The sequence below is a fragment of the Gouania willdenowi genome, chromosome 1 (assembly GCF_900634775.1).
Source record: "Gouania willdenowi chromosome 1, fGouWil2.1, whole genome shotgun sequence".
NCBI classification, from domain to species: domain Eukaryota; kingdom Metazoa; phylum Chordata; class Actinopteri; order Blenniiformes; family Gobiesocidae; genus Gouania; species Gouania willdenowi.
In genome coordinates this window covers 19,257,488-19,274,046 of record NC_041044.1, presented here as the reverse complement: position 1 = coordinate 19,274,046, position 16,559 = coordinate 19,257,488, and the positions used below count along the sequence as shown (strand labels likewise).

The 16,559-nt window shown below is 38.1% G+C and overlaps 1 protein-coding gene across 8 annotated transcripts in view; it reads right to left on the bottom strand.

Moving 5' to 3' along the window:
- The window catches only part of lrba (LPS-responsive vesicle trafficking, beach and anchor containing), a 222,265-nt gene that overhangs the window by 131,370 nt on the left and 74,336 nt on the right, over positions 1-16,559 (bottom strand). For all 8 annotated transcript variants that reach the window (XM_028469572.1, XM_028445918.1, XM_028446752.1 and 5 more), the window contains exons 30-33: positions 13,498-13,634; positions 11,009-11,093; positions 10,502-10,635; positions 7,931-7,992 (exon numbers count right to left, since the gene is read on the bottom strand). In XM_028469572.1, the coding sequence (XP_028325373.1) occupies positions 7,931-7,992; positions 10,502-10,635; positions 11,009-11,093; positions 13,498-13,634 (418 nt within the window). The remainder of the gene's footprint in view (positions 1-7,930; positions 7,993-10,501; positions 10,636-11,008; positions 11,094-13,497; positions 13,635-16,559) is intronic.

Sequence of the window (16,559 nt, the reverse complement as noted above, 5' to 3'; positions counted from 1 at the left end):
AATGTATGTTTTTTGGAGTCATTATGTGTATTTTTGAATCTTTCTGTTTTCTTTTTGTGCATTTTTTGTATAGTTATTGTTTTTTGTTGCCATTGTAGTGTGATTCTGGAGTCACTTTTGGCATTTCTGTATCTTTGTTGTTGTAGTTTTGTGCATTTCTGTTGTCATTTTGTGTATTTTTTGTATAAATAATTAGTTTTGTGTATTTTGAGACATTTTCATATTTTTGTTGTGTGGTGTATTTTTCTGTAATATATGTTTTTTGGAGTCATTTTGTGTGTTGCTGAAGCCTTTTTGTATATTTTTGTGCATTTATGCCGCGTCGGATAGATATTTGCTCCACAAACGCGCGGGCACACGCGCACACCCACACACACACACACACAACTTTCTTGCTTTTATTAGTAGATATGTGTTATTTCTCATCCTTTCCATCATTATTCCCGAGAGTTGGTTTTTCATAGTATTCTAAGCAAAATGTTGTAGTTGGACAAAGGGAGTACTTGCATTCAGAAATAAGAGAAAGGGGGTACTTCAGTCAAAACAGTTTGAGAACCACTGCCCCATGCAGTAGATAATTTGATTATAGGCACTGAAGTGCAGCAGAAATTAAGAAACCCATGCACAAACGAAAACAAATTTGTGCAAGACAATCAAAGGTTAATAAAACCTTTTTCCCATGAGCTTCTAGCCAAGACAGCAGCAACAGACAAGGTTAAAGCCCATACAAACACAAAGGTCAGATACTACAGTGAAGAACCCAGAAAAACAGCTTCTCCATCTTTCAGAATGGACTTGAACCCTTCCACAGCTATAAGATAAGATAGTTTTAAGTGCCTCTGAACATCATTTATCACAAAATTTTACTAAAGCAAGCTTTTAAATCTGAGCAATGACGCCAGGACACGATTTTATCAGTGGGATGGCTAAGAGGACCAGAGGAGTGCATTCCAACATCTAATAACAAGAGACTTGTCAGGTGGGAAAACATTACATTAACAGTGGCTGTCTGTCTGAAAAGATGGCTCCATGCGGGAAATTCATCCATTTGAAACACAATTATACGCTTCATATAAATAACAGGCAGTTTGAGACACTTGAAGCCAGCTCACAGTAAAATCGGCCAGGAGCCAAATTAAAAGCCACTCAAAAATTTTTAGGAGTCTCCCGTCTGATTTTTTTTCTCCCAGCTAGACTTCCCTTCCTGTCAGGAAGCAACCCCCCCCCAGCCAAACACCACTCCATCCCCTCTTTCCTTGACCTCCACCTTCTCCAACCCAACGCTGCCATCACCATCTCTTGCTGCAGAGCTGGCATTGGGAGGGAGTCAGCAGAATTAAGTACTAGTTGGTGTTGCTTTGTTTTCTCTGCGTCTCACAGGACAGAATACTTTCAGAGTATGTTCAGCATGACATTGTCCCCGAAAGAGAAGGGTAATGGGGGGGCCTCTGAGACCCATGGCTGTAAAGGGGGCACCAGAGGAGAACATGGGGTGAGGGTGAGCAAGGGGAGAGGGAGGAAAATAACACTTTGATTTTCACTGATCTTGAACCTTGCATGCCTGTTTAACTGCTCAGCAGGGTGTAGGGCCGACTGTGAGGAAAGCGATGGAGAAAGCATTTCTCCTCCTTGGTTTTTACACATTCCTGGTCACTTCTCTCACCTCTTTGCTCTCAGAGTGGTTCGTTTAACACGGCCTGTATTCGATCAATCATTTGAAGGGAGGAAGAAAAAAAAAAAAGGAACTATGGCCACTGACAGATATGAACGACTATTTAGCATTTTAAACATCAGTGCCTGCTTTAACCAGGGTCGGTTTCAAAAGAGTACCATGTGAATTATAAATTAAATATACAAAAGTAAATGCACAAGATTCTACGTCTCACTTTAACAGTTTACAACTGGTTCTCTCAATTTTCACATGCAGCTATTGATGATGCAGAGCATGATGTTTGCTCCTGACCGCAGGGGTTTTAACTTTGCGGCCTCCACCACTCTCTTCTTCTAACCTGGAGGTCAAAGAGTCAAAGGTCATGAGGAGCCAAGTGTTTGGGGAAGTCAATGTCTTTCTTCATGTTGACTGGGAAAAGAGGTTCCCATCTGTTTAACAGGTTAACTTTGGTAACACTAGCTAGAAATCTATGATGCTGTGCAGTCACTGGATTAGAGGATTAACATGATGTTATTGAATAACAATCAGAGGATTTTCTGCATCACTGATCACAACCAGAAACAGTGTCTGTGGGAGTCAGAAAATGATCCACAGGATGGTTGTAGAAGCTAGAAAACTCAGATTTCACATTTAAACACGTATTGTTTTGTAAATGACCAATTGTAAAGATGTTTCCAAAAAAACAGGTAATTCAGAGTCAGATAGAACTGCATTTATAGTCCACAAATACCCTATGTAATAAGAGCATACTACTTGGTACAGAAGAGCAGCTCATCTTATCGGGTCTACATCATCATGACGAGTGGTCATCCGCTCCACAATCTTACTCACGCTCTTCTCTTTCCGCTTCACATTCAGGGTGGATCTATGATTAATGGCAGAAGGATGGATGGCTCGAGAGAGGGGCCGGACAATAATGGCTGATCTACAGGACACAAATGCAGCTACTGAGAAGATTTATGGATCTTTGAGACATCCGTATCCCTTATCCAGTGACATTTCTCAAAACTGTGGATTGACAACAGCACATAGCACAAAAAGCTCGCTCTCATCTCGATCTGAATTGGTTATTAACTGGATGCTTTACGTCAGTGTTTCTCAACCGGGGGTCTGCTGACTTTTACTCGACCGTGGTATAATTGCAAGGGGTCCGTTTAAATAAAATATATTTTACAAAAAGATGCTCTGCCATTTAAAGAAATAGGATTATTATATCCAAATGTGACGGAGACCTTTACCTAAACTACAAAGGGTAGTAACATGACTACTGCAATCTGTTTCACAAGTGTAAAATTATTGTGAAATATTTGCAGGATGGTGTTGTGGATATACTCGTAACTTGCAAGTAGCGATGTCCAGATACAACTTTTTCACTTCCGATACGATACCGATATTGGAGCCTTGGAAATTGGGTATTAACCCTACTTTTATTACTCATTTTGTAGTGTGGAATGTTAGAAAAGGCTTCATCAAATGATGTTACTCAAACAAAGAACAATTGTCAGCAATAGTAGGTATGAGAAAAATTGACCCATTTATTATTAACCAATTGGTTACAGACATTTTAACCTTCAACATAATATCTACAGTATTCTACAATTGAATAAATAAATTATCGAGCAATTATATCGCAGATTTTCGGACAGATGTCCGATATGAATATTGGATTGGGACACCCCTACTTGCAAGGTTCATTTTCATGTTCAGTGCTTAAAATTAAGATAATGTTACAAACAAACAAAGTTAAACAGTTAACTTAACATGGAAAGATGTCAAAATAAAGACAACAACAAAACAATGCTTGTTTCGAACAAAGCACACTGCCCATCTGACAAGAATCTGTTTTGTTAAATACTAATTTCTGAAAGCTACTGTATAAAAAGTTATAATGTAAAAAAAAGTTGTTTTTTGTACTATATTTGATAGCGTCTTGCATCAGTTTTGTTACATAATGCTCAGAAGATGCTGCATAAATATTCTGTTGTTACATTATCTCAATTAGCTATTGCATCAGAATGTTTTTTGTCATTGTAAAAGTTTCCACTGAAAGCTCATATTTGCGAGTGAATAAAGGCCATAATGCATTTTAAAAGTCAGTTCTACCATTTCTATCAAATTGCTGGGGTGGTGTGGGGGTCCTCAGGTTCACTCAAAAATAATCAGGGGTCCAGGTTTAGAACCACTGCTTTAAGGGAGCTCCATGAAAGGAAAAATAAACTTCACACTCAAAGAGAAAGGCAAAAAAAGTGAAACTGTTAATGCTGCAGTAGGAATACTGTAACCTGAAATATTTTAACTTTAACTCACTTTCAAATTTGTCGTTGTTGATGTCGTTTTCATCAATTTTTTCTGCTAATGATGTTGCCATTATTACTACTCCTATTATTGGTGGTACTACTACAATTTATGTCACCAATATTATTATTACACCATATACAGTATAAAGCAGAATTAAGTAACTTTGGTTATGTCACTGTTGTAAAAACTCTGCAACCCCCGTTGCCTGCCCCACCCCACAGCTACATGCGCACCTTTGCTCTCCCAAGACAGTAGCAACCGATCACTGAAAGATCCTAGTACAACAGTGACACTAAGGGTGCTTTCACACATATAGCCCCATGTGACCATGTAAACAGTATGAGGAAGAGAGACAAGTAAAATAAATGAATGATGTGGGAGTAATACGGAAGGGAGTGTGGAAATGTGGGATGTGTTTGTTTGTGTGCTGACAAAGCAGCTCTGAAAATGGATGGATGGGTGGACATTTGTGTGTGTGCTGCCTGATGCAGCGCTGGGTTGCATGTATGAGTGCATGCCTGTTGCACCACCACACACACAGTCGTGTTCTGCTTTAAAGTACACATAAGTTATCAAAATTGTGTCTATAGTGTCACCGACTTTTTGAATATAAATCATTTACAACTTCTACATTTTTAAAACACAGGAGATAAAACTTTAAATAATTCAGATTTATTGAAAGGGACATTATAATTTAAGCAGCATTTCTCTCTTTAAAAAGCAAAGAACAAACTAATAACGAATAAATATCTTTTCTTCTACCTTGAAAAAAATAAAACTTTGTCTTTAATTTATTTGTTATTATGATAATGAAAGTTGGTTAACTGATCTAATAAATATCAGTAGTCCTTGGGCTCATGCAGGTTTCCTTTTCTGTCCATAGCTAAAATTCTTAATTTAAGGAAACTATTCATCTAATTATAATAAATACTATGATTAGTGTTATTGCTGTGCTATCACCAGCACAAAGTTTTACTGGTCCACTGCAGCATTATACACATGGCAGTTAAACATCCTCCTAAGTAAGCTGCTATTCTTTATTATAGTTGGCACTTTGTAGGCCAGGAGATAAATTTAGCCTCTGCTGAATAAACAGCTGGGCTTAAAATAAAAGACACAGACGAACGAAGAAGCTACTTTTTGGCAGCATTCTTTTTTTCAGTTTCAACATGGTAGTCTGTTATAACTCTAGTTTAGGATCATTAATCCTCACTTTGTATATTCAGCAGACTGCGGGGATCAATATTACAGGCGAGAACAAGGCAGTGTGCCACCCCGACAGTTAATGTGTGATCAAAATGGTCCTTTAATTTGGAGCGCTGTTGTACGTGGCTCCAAAGGGGGTGCTATCAAACAGCGGTTTACAATCGTGTCCTCAATGCCCGGCTGATGTGGCCGCCCATGCAACTTCCCCAGGATCCCTGATTAAAAACTGCTCTGCGGTCCCTCGCCTCCTGACCCTTCACCCTGGCTGCACTCCATCTCAGAGCTTGTGAAATTAATTAAAATCTCACAGAGATGGTATCACATCACAGTGCTGATGAGGGTGTGGAGGGGGGTGGAGGGAGAAAATCCATCAAAATCATCTCCATCTACCCCGAACCCAACCAGTTGGCTGCAAGGCATGGAAAGAGAAGTTGCAAGATGGCAATGGAGGCGCTTCCTGTGAGAGAATTGAGCGTTTCCTGTGCCGGAGGGCCCCGACAAACTTGGCTAAATAACGTCATCAATCACTGCGCTGGCTCACTCTCACTGCACCACACGGGGAACAAACACAAATAATTATACATTGTAATTTTGCTCAGAGGAAAAGTCGGTCCCCGTTTCCCTTCTTTCCCCCAGTGGGAAGCGGCGTGTCGCTCCTTACCTTCCTCCCCCCGCTCCTCCTCCTCCTCTTTACACAACAATAAAATTACATTTGCATTAGCTGTGAGAGAATTTGTTTGGATGATTTATTGAAGCAATCAGCGTGACTCTGGCCAATCGCTGGTCGTCTCATGGAGTGTGTGTGTGTGTGTGTGTTGTGGGAGACTGGGTGACTGAGCTGGTGCTGAGAGAACAGAGGAAATAGCTTGGGTGAGGGACCAAATGGGGAAGCGCGGCATGAGCTGTGCAGCAATCACAGAGATTCTGCCTTTGATGAGATTAGCATTAAACAACACTCTGACAGATATGACAAATAGGTGCATTAGAGCCTGTCACTCTTCCCCTACAACATTTTCTATTTAGCTTTTTGCTTGGGCTATGCCTTGTTTTCTTGGCAATATGAGGTTTGCCTTCTGTTTTCCTGGGTCCCACCAACCAATGGTACAGTATAGGGCAATGGTGGCATGGAAGTCCCGCCCACTATTTTTGATTTCAATGTATTTATGCATGTATATCGTACATTTTAGTACGATATACATGTATACCATACATTTTCGCCTTTATTTCTTATCACAAGTACCCCTTAGCTCATGTTATACATTATTTATTTGTGTCTGCAGGTTCGTCTAAATACTTTGCTGTGTCTCGTCCAACATTAACCTTGAATTTAGGCCTTTTTATTTATTTATTTATGTTTTGCTCTTTATACAGAATTAGAACTTCACCTTTTGGTGTATTTTAAAGAGTTGTGCCTCAAATTATTATTAATGGATGAGAAAAAAAAAGTCTGTGTGCAAGTAAAAATAAATAAATAATAAATCTATAATGTTAAAAAATAAATTATCAAATGTTTACATCCTGAGAGGTGTTCAAGTTCGACTATTCATGTTTACGCAAGAATAGGAATTATTATTTCATTAAACTTTGCATTGTGTGCTGGATCTTAATATGTAATGTAAGGCATGATTTTATACCTGAATATTTTGCATACAGATAGAGTTTTATTTTAATTCTTTTTGCTCAATTATTAGTTTACTTTAATTTTTGTATGTCTATGTTGTGTGCATTTTGGTTAATGTTATGTATTATGAATGCTTTGGTTATTGTGTTTTATTTTGGTTATAATTTATTTTCTGTGTGTTTTTTGTTTGTACATCCTATCTAATCGGTTTGTTGTACTTCGGAACATTCATACATATACTGTATATTCTGTGACGTAGACCCCAGGATGAATAGCTACTGCTTTTGCAGCATAGCTCATGGGGATCTAAATAAAAACAAATAAAACTCTCAAACAGACACAAATGGACGTTCATATCGACTGTGCTACCTTTTGAGAGGATGCAAGGTGAATTATGTAAATATAAAATATTTATAGAGATAAGGAAAGGGCAAACGGGGAAATGGACAGAATCTTCTTTCTAGAAAACAAAGCTGATAAAAAAAAAAAAAAAGCAGAGCCCAGTGAGGACAGATGTGATTTAATATCAGAAATATGGTGCGCCCGAATAGACTCAGGGAGGATTTATCTGTTGTCCTTGTCACTGGGTGTGTATTTTAGAGCAAGTCGAGGATGATTCATGAAGCTCATTTTAATAAAGAACACGTTTTCCAGTGCATTGTGTATTTGTCCTGATACAGTCAGGAGTACGTTTGTGTGTTTAAATGCTAATCAGCCTTTCTGGCGTGATTTATTGACAACCCTGATCATTGATTGGCCCACGCCTGCTTATGATCCCTGAATTAGTATTCATGAAACTGGCAGCGGCTAAATAAACTTGGCAACAACACACCCACAAGACAACAGAGAAAGGAGAGATAATCAATGCAAAGCACCATCAAATCTACATTATCCCTCCTCATCAGTCGCTCGGGTCAAAGGTGACACGGACAGGTCGCCCACCCTTGACCCTCGAACCGATATTCGCAGCCCAAGATGGCTTCTCAGCCGTGACCAGAGGAAAGGTAGACAAGGTGGAGCGAAGAAAAGATAAGGCTTTGTGGGTTTTTCTGCACTCAAGGTGAGGCCGATAAATCAGACTAGGGGGAAAAAGCAGAGGATGAGCAGATGAAAGATAAAGACGCCAGACTCACCTGTGAACACAGGAGCATGACCAGTTCCACCACTGAGCTGCTGGATTTCATGCACACCAAGCCTGCAAAAAAAAAAACCACACACACACACACACACACACACACACACACACACACACACACAAAGGGGAAAAAAACGATCAAATGACAAATAATCAATATTTTGTTGTGTTTCACTTTCCAAAGTTTGTGAGATACTTGTGAAAACAAAAAGCCACAAATCTACAGGGATTCATAAAGCGTGTGCCATCTGCGAGGGAGCAGATAGTATTGATGCAGCTAATGAGCCGACATAATGTTACTGTAAACTAATACATATCTGGGCTTTGTGTTACAGGCCTGGTTTGGTCGGCATATGTCCCATTGATCCCTAATGGTGAGCTCGGGGCTTTTGGTGGGGGCAGAGGTGACGCGAGTGTCCGGGAGAACGCTGTAGTTCGGGGAAAAAAGGCCGTATAGCTTTCAGTTTCCTGGTCGGTCTTCATGTGCACACGCACCCGTTCCTTCTCTCTACCCCCCCCACCCACCTTGCAACTATCAATCAACTTTCCATTTTGTTTGGTGGCAGCAGACATCCCAAACACTGCTATTAGTGGCCTGGCCTCTGACCTGGCCCCTGGAAGCCTTCAGCACAACTAACAGTTCTTAGCCAACACGCACTCATCACAGGACTGAATTAACAGCCTGGAAACGCTTATGCATTTTAATGAGAGACGTTGCATCCGTAAAGTTGTTTAAAAATGTAAAAAAATATCAGTCACAGCTGGGTGAGGTTATGAGATGGGTGAACAATAACAACATGATTTTAAATATTGCAAAAACTAAATCTATGTTAATTGGGAGTAAACAACAGCTGATGAATAGCTTGGCAGTAGAGCAAGTTAACAAAATGAAGCTAATAGGCATTACAGTAGGTCAACATCTATCATGCTCCCCCCATATAGAAAAAGTTATGATATGATACACTGTTTTATTTCAAACAAATGCAATAATACAAAAACAATATTACAATAAACAAAGGATTTGATGCAGACGACTTCCCTCCAGACAAAAAACAAACAAAAACAAAAACCTGCTACACCTCTGGGAAAATAGGGAAAATGCAATCACTATGGTGATTAATAAAGTATGCATGACATTACTGCATACACATATGTTTTGTGTTCAAAAGGGAGTGGGTGGATGTATAAACTTTTCCTACATTACAATAACAAATAATACGTTATCAGCATCCTTTTTTCCAGCCATTGCTGCTGTTGATAAATTAATGTTGTCATATCTTTATATGATTTTGATTAAATACACAAAAAAACATATTCCACACTTTCAATATTGTCATACAATGTAAAGATATATATTTTTTATACAGTATTTTCTATTAAATTTCTTGATATTCGAACACAATAAAAAGGCAACTAACATTGCTGTTATTCAGAGATACGCTTCATTTATTCCCCACCCAACTTTGAAGCAAATGGTACAATCTCTTATGCTGTCTCACCTTGAGTACTGTTCAGTAATCTGGTTAGCAACCACTAAATCTGATTTAAATAGGCTTCAAGTTGCCCAGGACAAAGCTGCTCAGAGTGCTTTCAGGTGTCCCTACAGGACCAGTATCACTAAAATGCATTATAATTTACTAATAATTAAAAAGTAGATTATTTTTACTGACCAACCGAGATTATTGTAAGAAAAGATCAAATACTCTCATTACTGTTGTAGCAGTCGAGACCGGTCTAGGTCTCAAGACCAAATTTTAAAGGTCTCGGCCTTGTCTCGGAAGCATTTTGTCTCGGTCTTTTCTCGGTCTCGGGATTTTCCGTCAAGACCGTTCCAGACCAGCACTAATTCCTGCAATTTTTAAACTTTTTTATAATGTGATAATAACAAGGAGAAGAACGGGACAAAACAATCCTTTATTCATGCGTTAATCCACCCCGTATAATGACCGCAACCTTCCTGAATGTGACTGAGTGACGTGTATTTAAATGTATTTAAAGAAACTAAAGCTAAAGAGAGAATGTTATTTAACTGTCGAACCTTGTCATAATTTTTTATTTATATAGATATATATATATATTATTTTTTTTTTTTTTTTTTAATTAAAAAAAAAAAAATGTTTATGGTCTCGGGTTGTCTCGGTCTTGGTCTCGGCTCCCGAAAGTCTTGGTCTCGGTGCATTCTGGTCTTGGGCAAGTCTTGGTCTCGGAGGGTGTGGTCTTGAACACAACCCTAACTCTCTTTATATCCACTACAATACTCCACTTGCTTCAAACTCCAATCATCCTAATATTGCAATTATTTATGTCTGTCTTTTTTAGAGCCTTTCACTTATGGAACAAATTGCCTAGGGACCTGAAAGACATGTCAACTTTACGCATTTTTAAAAATGCTTTAAACTCATATTTTTACCAATCTTAATATATGCATATATCATTTTATGTAGTGTTTCTGTATATTTTTAACTCGTTTTTTTTGTTCTTACATGTACTAGAATCTTGATTTTTCTTTTTTTTTTTTTAATGAGGAACCAATGAACAAATAAACAAATATCAGCCATTTTTTACTCACTAGTGCCCTCAATGAGAAGCTCCTGGCCATGGCTGCCCAGCAGGGTACGAGAGAGGAAGGGTGCAAAGTCCACAAAAATCTCCCTCAGCAGAGGAGCCGCTTTCTCCAGAGCATGCTCCAGACGCTCCGAGATACTAAAACAATCGCATGTGGCAAAGAAATGACAAAAAAAGACCTGTGAGCAACACAAAGCTTGTAAACCAACAGGAAGATATATAGAATATTATATAATTCTTTTATTGTCATTACACACAAGGTACAACAAAATTAAGAGACAACTCTTGTGGTGCAAGATAAAAAAAAAAGAAAAATAAAGAAAGATGTCCGTGTGTATTCAACAAAAACACGTTTTTAGAAGAGATTTCCAACCTTATAACACAAGCAAAAATATACCATAAGCAAAAAAAAAAAAAAAAAAAAAAAAAAAAACATCATTTGCACAACAGCATAAACAGCTAATAGTGCATGAGATTGAATATGAGAGAGAGAGAAAAGAAGATGAATCACCTCATACTGGGGGCCGTGTTCTGGGTCACAGGGGAGAGTGGGGGGACAGATGGCAGGCTAGCGCTGGCTGGATCCTGGCCGCCTGCTGCAGGGAGAAACCAAAGAACTCTGTTATTAGTCTGGATGTCGGACAAGAATGGAACGTGCATGCACACCGACGCGCGGGGAACACACAAACACACACAGAGCAATACATTACGCGTGAAAGGCCAAACCATAAAGCCGTGTGGAAACATACCTCTTGTAAAATAACACAAAGGTCTTCATTCAAATGCATAGAGAGGCTGGATTTATGGTGGAATAGGGCAAGTGGTAGTACACATTTAATTTTATTGTTTAGATAGTGGGTACTAAATCTTTCCTATTAATTCACAACATACCAGTTTTCATTAGGACAGTCCAAGGTGCAGAAAGATAGGTTGGGAATTTCAATTCAGGTTATATATATTAAATTAAATTAATAAAAAAAAAATTTCCCCTCCATTATGTAGATTCGATTGGTATTAAGAACATTTACCTCCTTCTCTTTCTGAAGCATTTGGTGCTGTTTTTTCATTCATTGAGTACAAGTACTGGGGCATCAGTGGCCTTTGGTTTTCTGTGCAGTTGGCATGCTCCCCCTGACCACTCAAACTTGGGAAATTGTTTATCAAACTTCATCCATCCATCATCAAAATGTTCCCACTTATATAAATATGTGATTTATTTTTTTTTTTTTCTAATGTTTTTTAAAAAAAGACGAAAATGTTAGAAAAGTGAACTTTCATTTCCCGTCTATCAGTCGTTAAGTTATCACATGGTAATTTACCCCTCTGGAGTGTTTTTTTTTTTATGAACGTTTCATTACACAACTAAAAAGTGCTTTACAGCTTCATTCTGGAGACAGAGGTACATGAGGTACAAGGTCCACGAGTGATTGATCTGGCAGTAAATTCACTTCCCAGTGGCTCATAAATAAGCTAATGCCCAGCTGAATATGGAGGAGGGGGATTCCTCTGGTGTTTCAACGGACTTGTTTTTCCAGCCAGGGCAGACTCTGAGAAGGGATAACTCTTCAGCAATGACAGACAGCGCAGGGTGAGCTTTGTGTGTGTGTGTGTGTGTGTGTGTGTGTGTGTGTGTGTGTTTGTGTGTGTGAGTGAGGTGTTAAACAGCACCATGTGGGCTTGGGGAGAGTATCCCTCTCGAGCTGAAGTAGCTCCTTCAAACACAGAGAAGTAAATGAAAGCGTCCATTAGCCCCCCACACACCCACACATGCACGCACACCCCCTACTCACACTCACACAATGCATATTTACTCAGCTTCACTCTGGATACGAGGACTCTTTGCACACAGCTACAGCTGATTATTGTTATTTACAAGCACATGCAGACTCACACTAAAGCACAACCTGCCCACTTTAACTGCATGGCAAGTGTGGCTGCTAAACCATTCAAACCCAAACAAATGTCAAAGCTGCCTATTTTTAAAACACACACTCCACATGTAACAAGTAATAACATCACACTTCATCATTCACACTCAGATATACAGTTAGGGAGTTAAAAAAAAAAACAGTTCAGGCTTAGAAGACTGTAGTGTTTGATCAGATTCTGTAATTACTAGAGGTAGAATGTCAATAAACCATCAACATATATTTAATGAGTTACTTTTCTGTTTCCTACAATTCCTGGATGTTGTGTTACAATACTGCAGAGCGTCGTACAACATGTGTGTTCTTAACCAACTAAGGAAGGAAATGTTTTTGACATTTTTTGATAAAAAAAACTGTTATTCTAAAGGGATTTACTGTGCTCTATTAGGTAATATGTATTTATCAGACATGGGCAACTGGTAACCCGGGGGCCACATGCAGCCCTCGGCCTTAATATGTGTGCCCCCCCCTCCAAACACACACACTGACAGAAAAATACACAAAATAGCAACAAAACAAGCAAATTACTAGAAAAATTCACAAAACAACAGCAAAGATACACAATATGACTCATGACACAAGATAACAAAAAAACACACAAATGTACAGAGAAATGTACCAAAATACAAGAAATGATCCCAGAAACACAAAACACAAGAAAAACACAAAAAAACAATAAAAATACACAAAATGACAGAAATACATAGAAAAAGAAACATTCAAAATGAATCAAAGACAACAAAAACACACAAATTGAGAAAAATTTTTTTATAAATGACAACAGGAATTTTTACAAAACGGCAAAAAAAAAAAAAAAACTAGTTCTTTCCTGTATTGATGTTCAGATTGGTAATTATTCTAAATATACCAATCAATGTTGATGTGGCGCTCAGATCAGACATTCACAGTTTTGTGGGCCCCACTGTGATAAAAGTTGCCCATTGCTGCTATACATGTTTGTACAATGCAATTAAACTCAAACACAAACAATATTCTGGTGGACAAGTGAAAAAAACGTAATTGTTTCTTCTCAAAGTCATTGATGTGGTGTTTTCTGATGGTTCACACTCACCATCAGCAGGGGAGCTTTGAGAGGAATCTCCAGAAGACACCACAGCCACAGTGTCTATTGGGGTTCTGCTGGACACAGTGGGAGCTGTGACTGCAGGTGTGGAAGAACCCACTTTCTTAGGTGCGACAACAACACTTCTGTAAAGGAAAAAATAAAGAAAAGAGGGAAAAACTGAGCAAACGTTCCTTTCAAACATGAAGTGGTAGTTATAATACTGTAGCACCTGAATTTAAACTGAAAATAAGCATTTTAACCAATTTATTTCCTGACGCAGCCTCTAGTTTTTCAGGTGAAAAGCAAACTTCCTCCTCTTTCACCAAACTGAAAATATGGATTATTATTTTTACATACTATAAATACATGTCCAATAGCTCTTATTTACCAGCCATAAAAGATACTCAGGTCAGCTTTTGCAAAGCCTACTGAACAAACAGTTTTAGAACATCTGATTTCAACTTAAGCTAAATCTAACAATAACACAAGTACAAGTACATAAGCAATTCAATAAACACAACAAAAAACGTTTGACCAAAATGCACAAAATCATGAACAAATAAGAATGATTCTATTTAATACACATTAAAAAAAAAAAACATCATATAGATATACCTAATAAATCAAATAAACAACACACAATAGACCCCTAAATGATAAATAATAATAATGAATAAATGAATAATCTTAAACATAATTTGTATTGCTTTACATCAGCAGTAAATGCTATCTTTAACTAACTATAATAACTGATCATTTGATTTCTAAATGTAAAACATCTTCTAATTAAAAGAATACTGCGAGATATAACCTTTTGAAAACCTACAGTATATGATTTATGTATGTCTTTATCTCTGATTGATCCTGACAATCACAAATGTCTTAAGAATCATAACAAATTAACACACGTGCAGCCATGTGCCAGTCAGGGGAGGAGAAACACCAGGAGTGAGGCCACCCTGATGCCTACAGCTGTTTATTAGATGAGTTATTGACATGATATTGTTGTTCATTCATTTTCTGTTCATCTGTAATAAGCAAAACCTCTGACTATGTCTCTGTATGCAAAACACGAGAGTATCTCAAAACTCTAACAAAACCAATCAGTAGATTAGTAATATGTTATTTGTCAAAATTATGTTTTTTTTTGTAATCCAGGGAGGTTTTATCATCACTGATGTTTATTTATTTATTTGTTTGTCTGTTAGTAAGATTATGTCAAAAATACTTAATGGATTTGGACCAAATGTTAACCAAAGGTAGACCTTACGATATGGAAGATTCCATTACATTTTGGAGGGGATTCTTATCAATATACAGACTGTAGATCAATTTTAAAAATCCAAATCTCGCATCATTGGCAAAATTTCAAAAATGTATCCAATTCATCAGAATTGACCGATCTTTATGAAATTTGCCTGGTTTGTTTTTCAATTACTGCACCAAGTTTCATTCGGAATAAATAATGGGGGAGCCCACACATTTGGACCGACTGTACCATGATTAATGGGGATAGAAATGACTTATAAGCATTTAAAGCAGTCGTTCTCAACCTGAGTTTGATTGAACCCCAGGGTTTGGATGAGTCAAGTCTCTGGGGTTGAGCAGGGGTCAAGACACACGCAGTAAAAATGTGTTACACAAATACATTTCCATAATGAACTAGTTTATCAAAACATCAATTATTCTAAATATTAAGTTGTAAAAATGAAAAGTGATTTGAACAAAGCAAAAAAATGTCCCAGGATTCAATCTCTGTCAAAATTAAATATATATATATATATTTTTTTTGAAGAACAAGAAGAAGAAGAAGAATAATAATAATAATAATAAGAATTATGAAAGCTTCGGTAAATGCACCGATGAAGCTTGCAGGGTTCAGTACCTCGAATAAGGTTAAAAACCGCTGCTTTAATGTGAATAATCATTGTTCTAACTATGATCAGTAGAGGATATTTGACGTTTGGAGGAGGTTTGTTCTCTCTGAGTGCTCTTGTTTTTAAATACATATTTTAATACATATTTTACTAATCTGAGCTGGTGGGAATATCATATTTTCATGCTGGGAAATTACCATCCCCTCATCTTCTTATCTTCAGATACTGTTGAGGAGATGATTATTATTTCTATTCAATCATTTCCAGGGATGTTTTACTAATTCGACAGTCAACAAAAGGTGATAATGGTGATTACAGTACTGAGCTTCAACTACAAAGAAACGCCACCACACCAGTTTACCATTATCCCCAGTTTATCTTGATGACAGTAATGCTGCGTCTGAAGAGGTCGCTCCCCTGTACTGCAACAGGAAGTGTTTGTCATGTGGTACGAGTAAAGCGGGGTTCAATTTCCATCCGGCAAACAGCAGCTGGGAGGAGTGCAGCATGCAGATAAGCTGTCAGTTTGGAGCTGGGCTCTGACAGACCACTGACCATATCAAAGGCAGCCTAGTGGAGCTTATCAGTGCTGACATAGGGAGGCAGCATCTAATCACCAGCTACTGCTCCCATTCACAAAAACAAAGCCTAGCAGACTTACAGAGACATGGAGACGCATGTATAAAACGTGCTCATGTTAAAAAAAGAACAAAAACAAGGAGTATAAAACAGCCAACAACTCTTAAAGAGTCCATGTGTGTGTATCATAGCAACAGAATCATTTAGGCTTCAGCTCCCTGTGCTACAGATGGATTCAGAGCTGCTCCATCAAAGGCGTTCCTTGGCTGATTTAAGACACCTGATCACATCTATTTAAAAATCCTGAGCGTGATAAACCCTGACAGCTGAGTTTTGCTTACAGAGAAAATAAAAGAGCCAGAGTAGGATCCCCTGGGAATAACTGGTGATGTTTTAAATACAAACACATACTTAAGAAGGCTCACAGCATCACATAAAGACGCTCGCAATCATACAACACGGTGGAATCTGCAGAGAGAGCCAAAGGAAAAAGGTGGAGACAGAAGCATCCAGGGTAGAGATATAGAAGCATCTGGTAACTTTTCATCTCGGCAGACAGCAAGTGAACGGGATGGTGCTATCAGGAAGGCAAGGGCGGCGCTGACAAGAAGC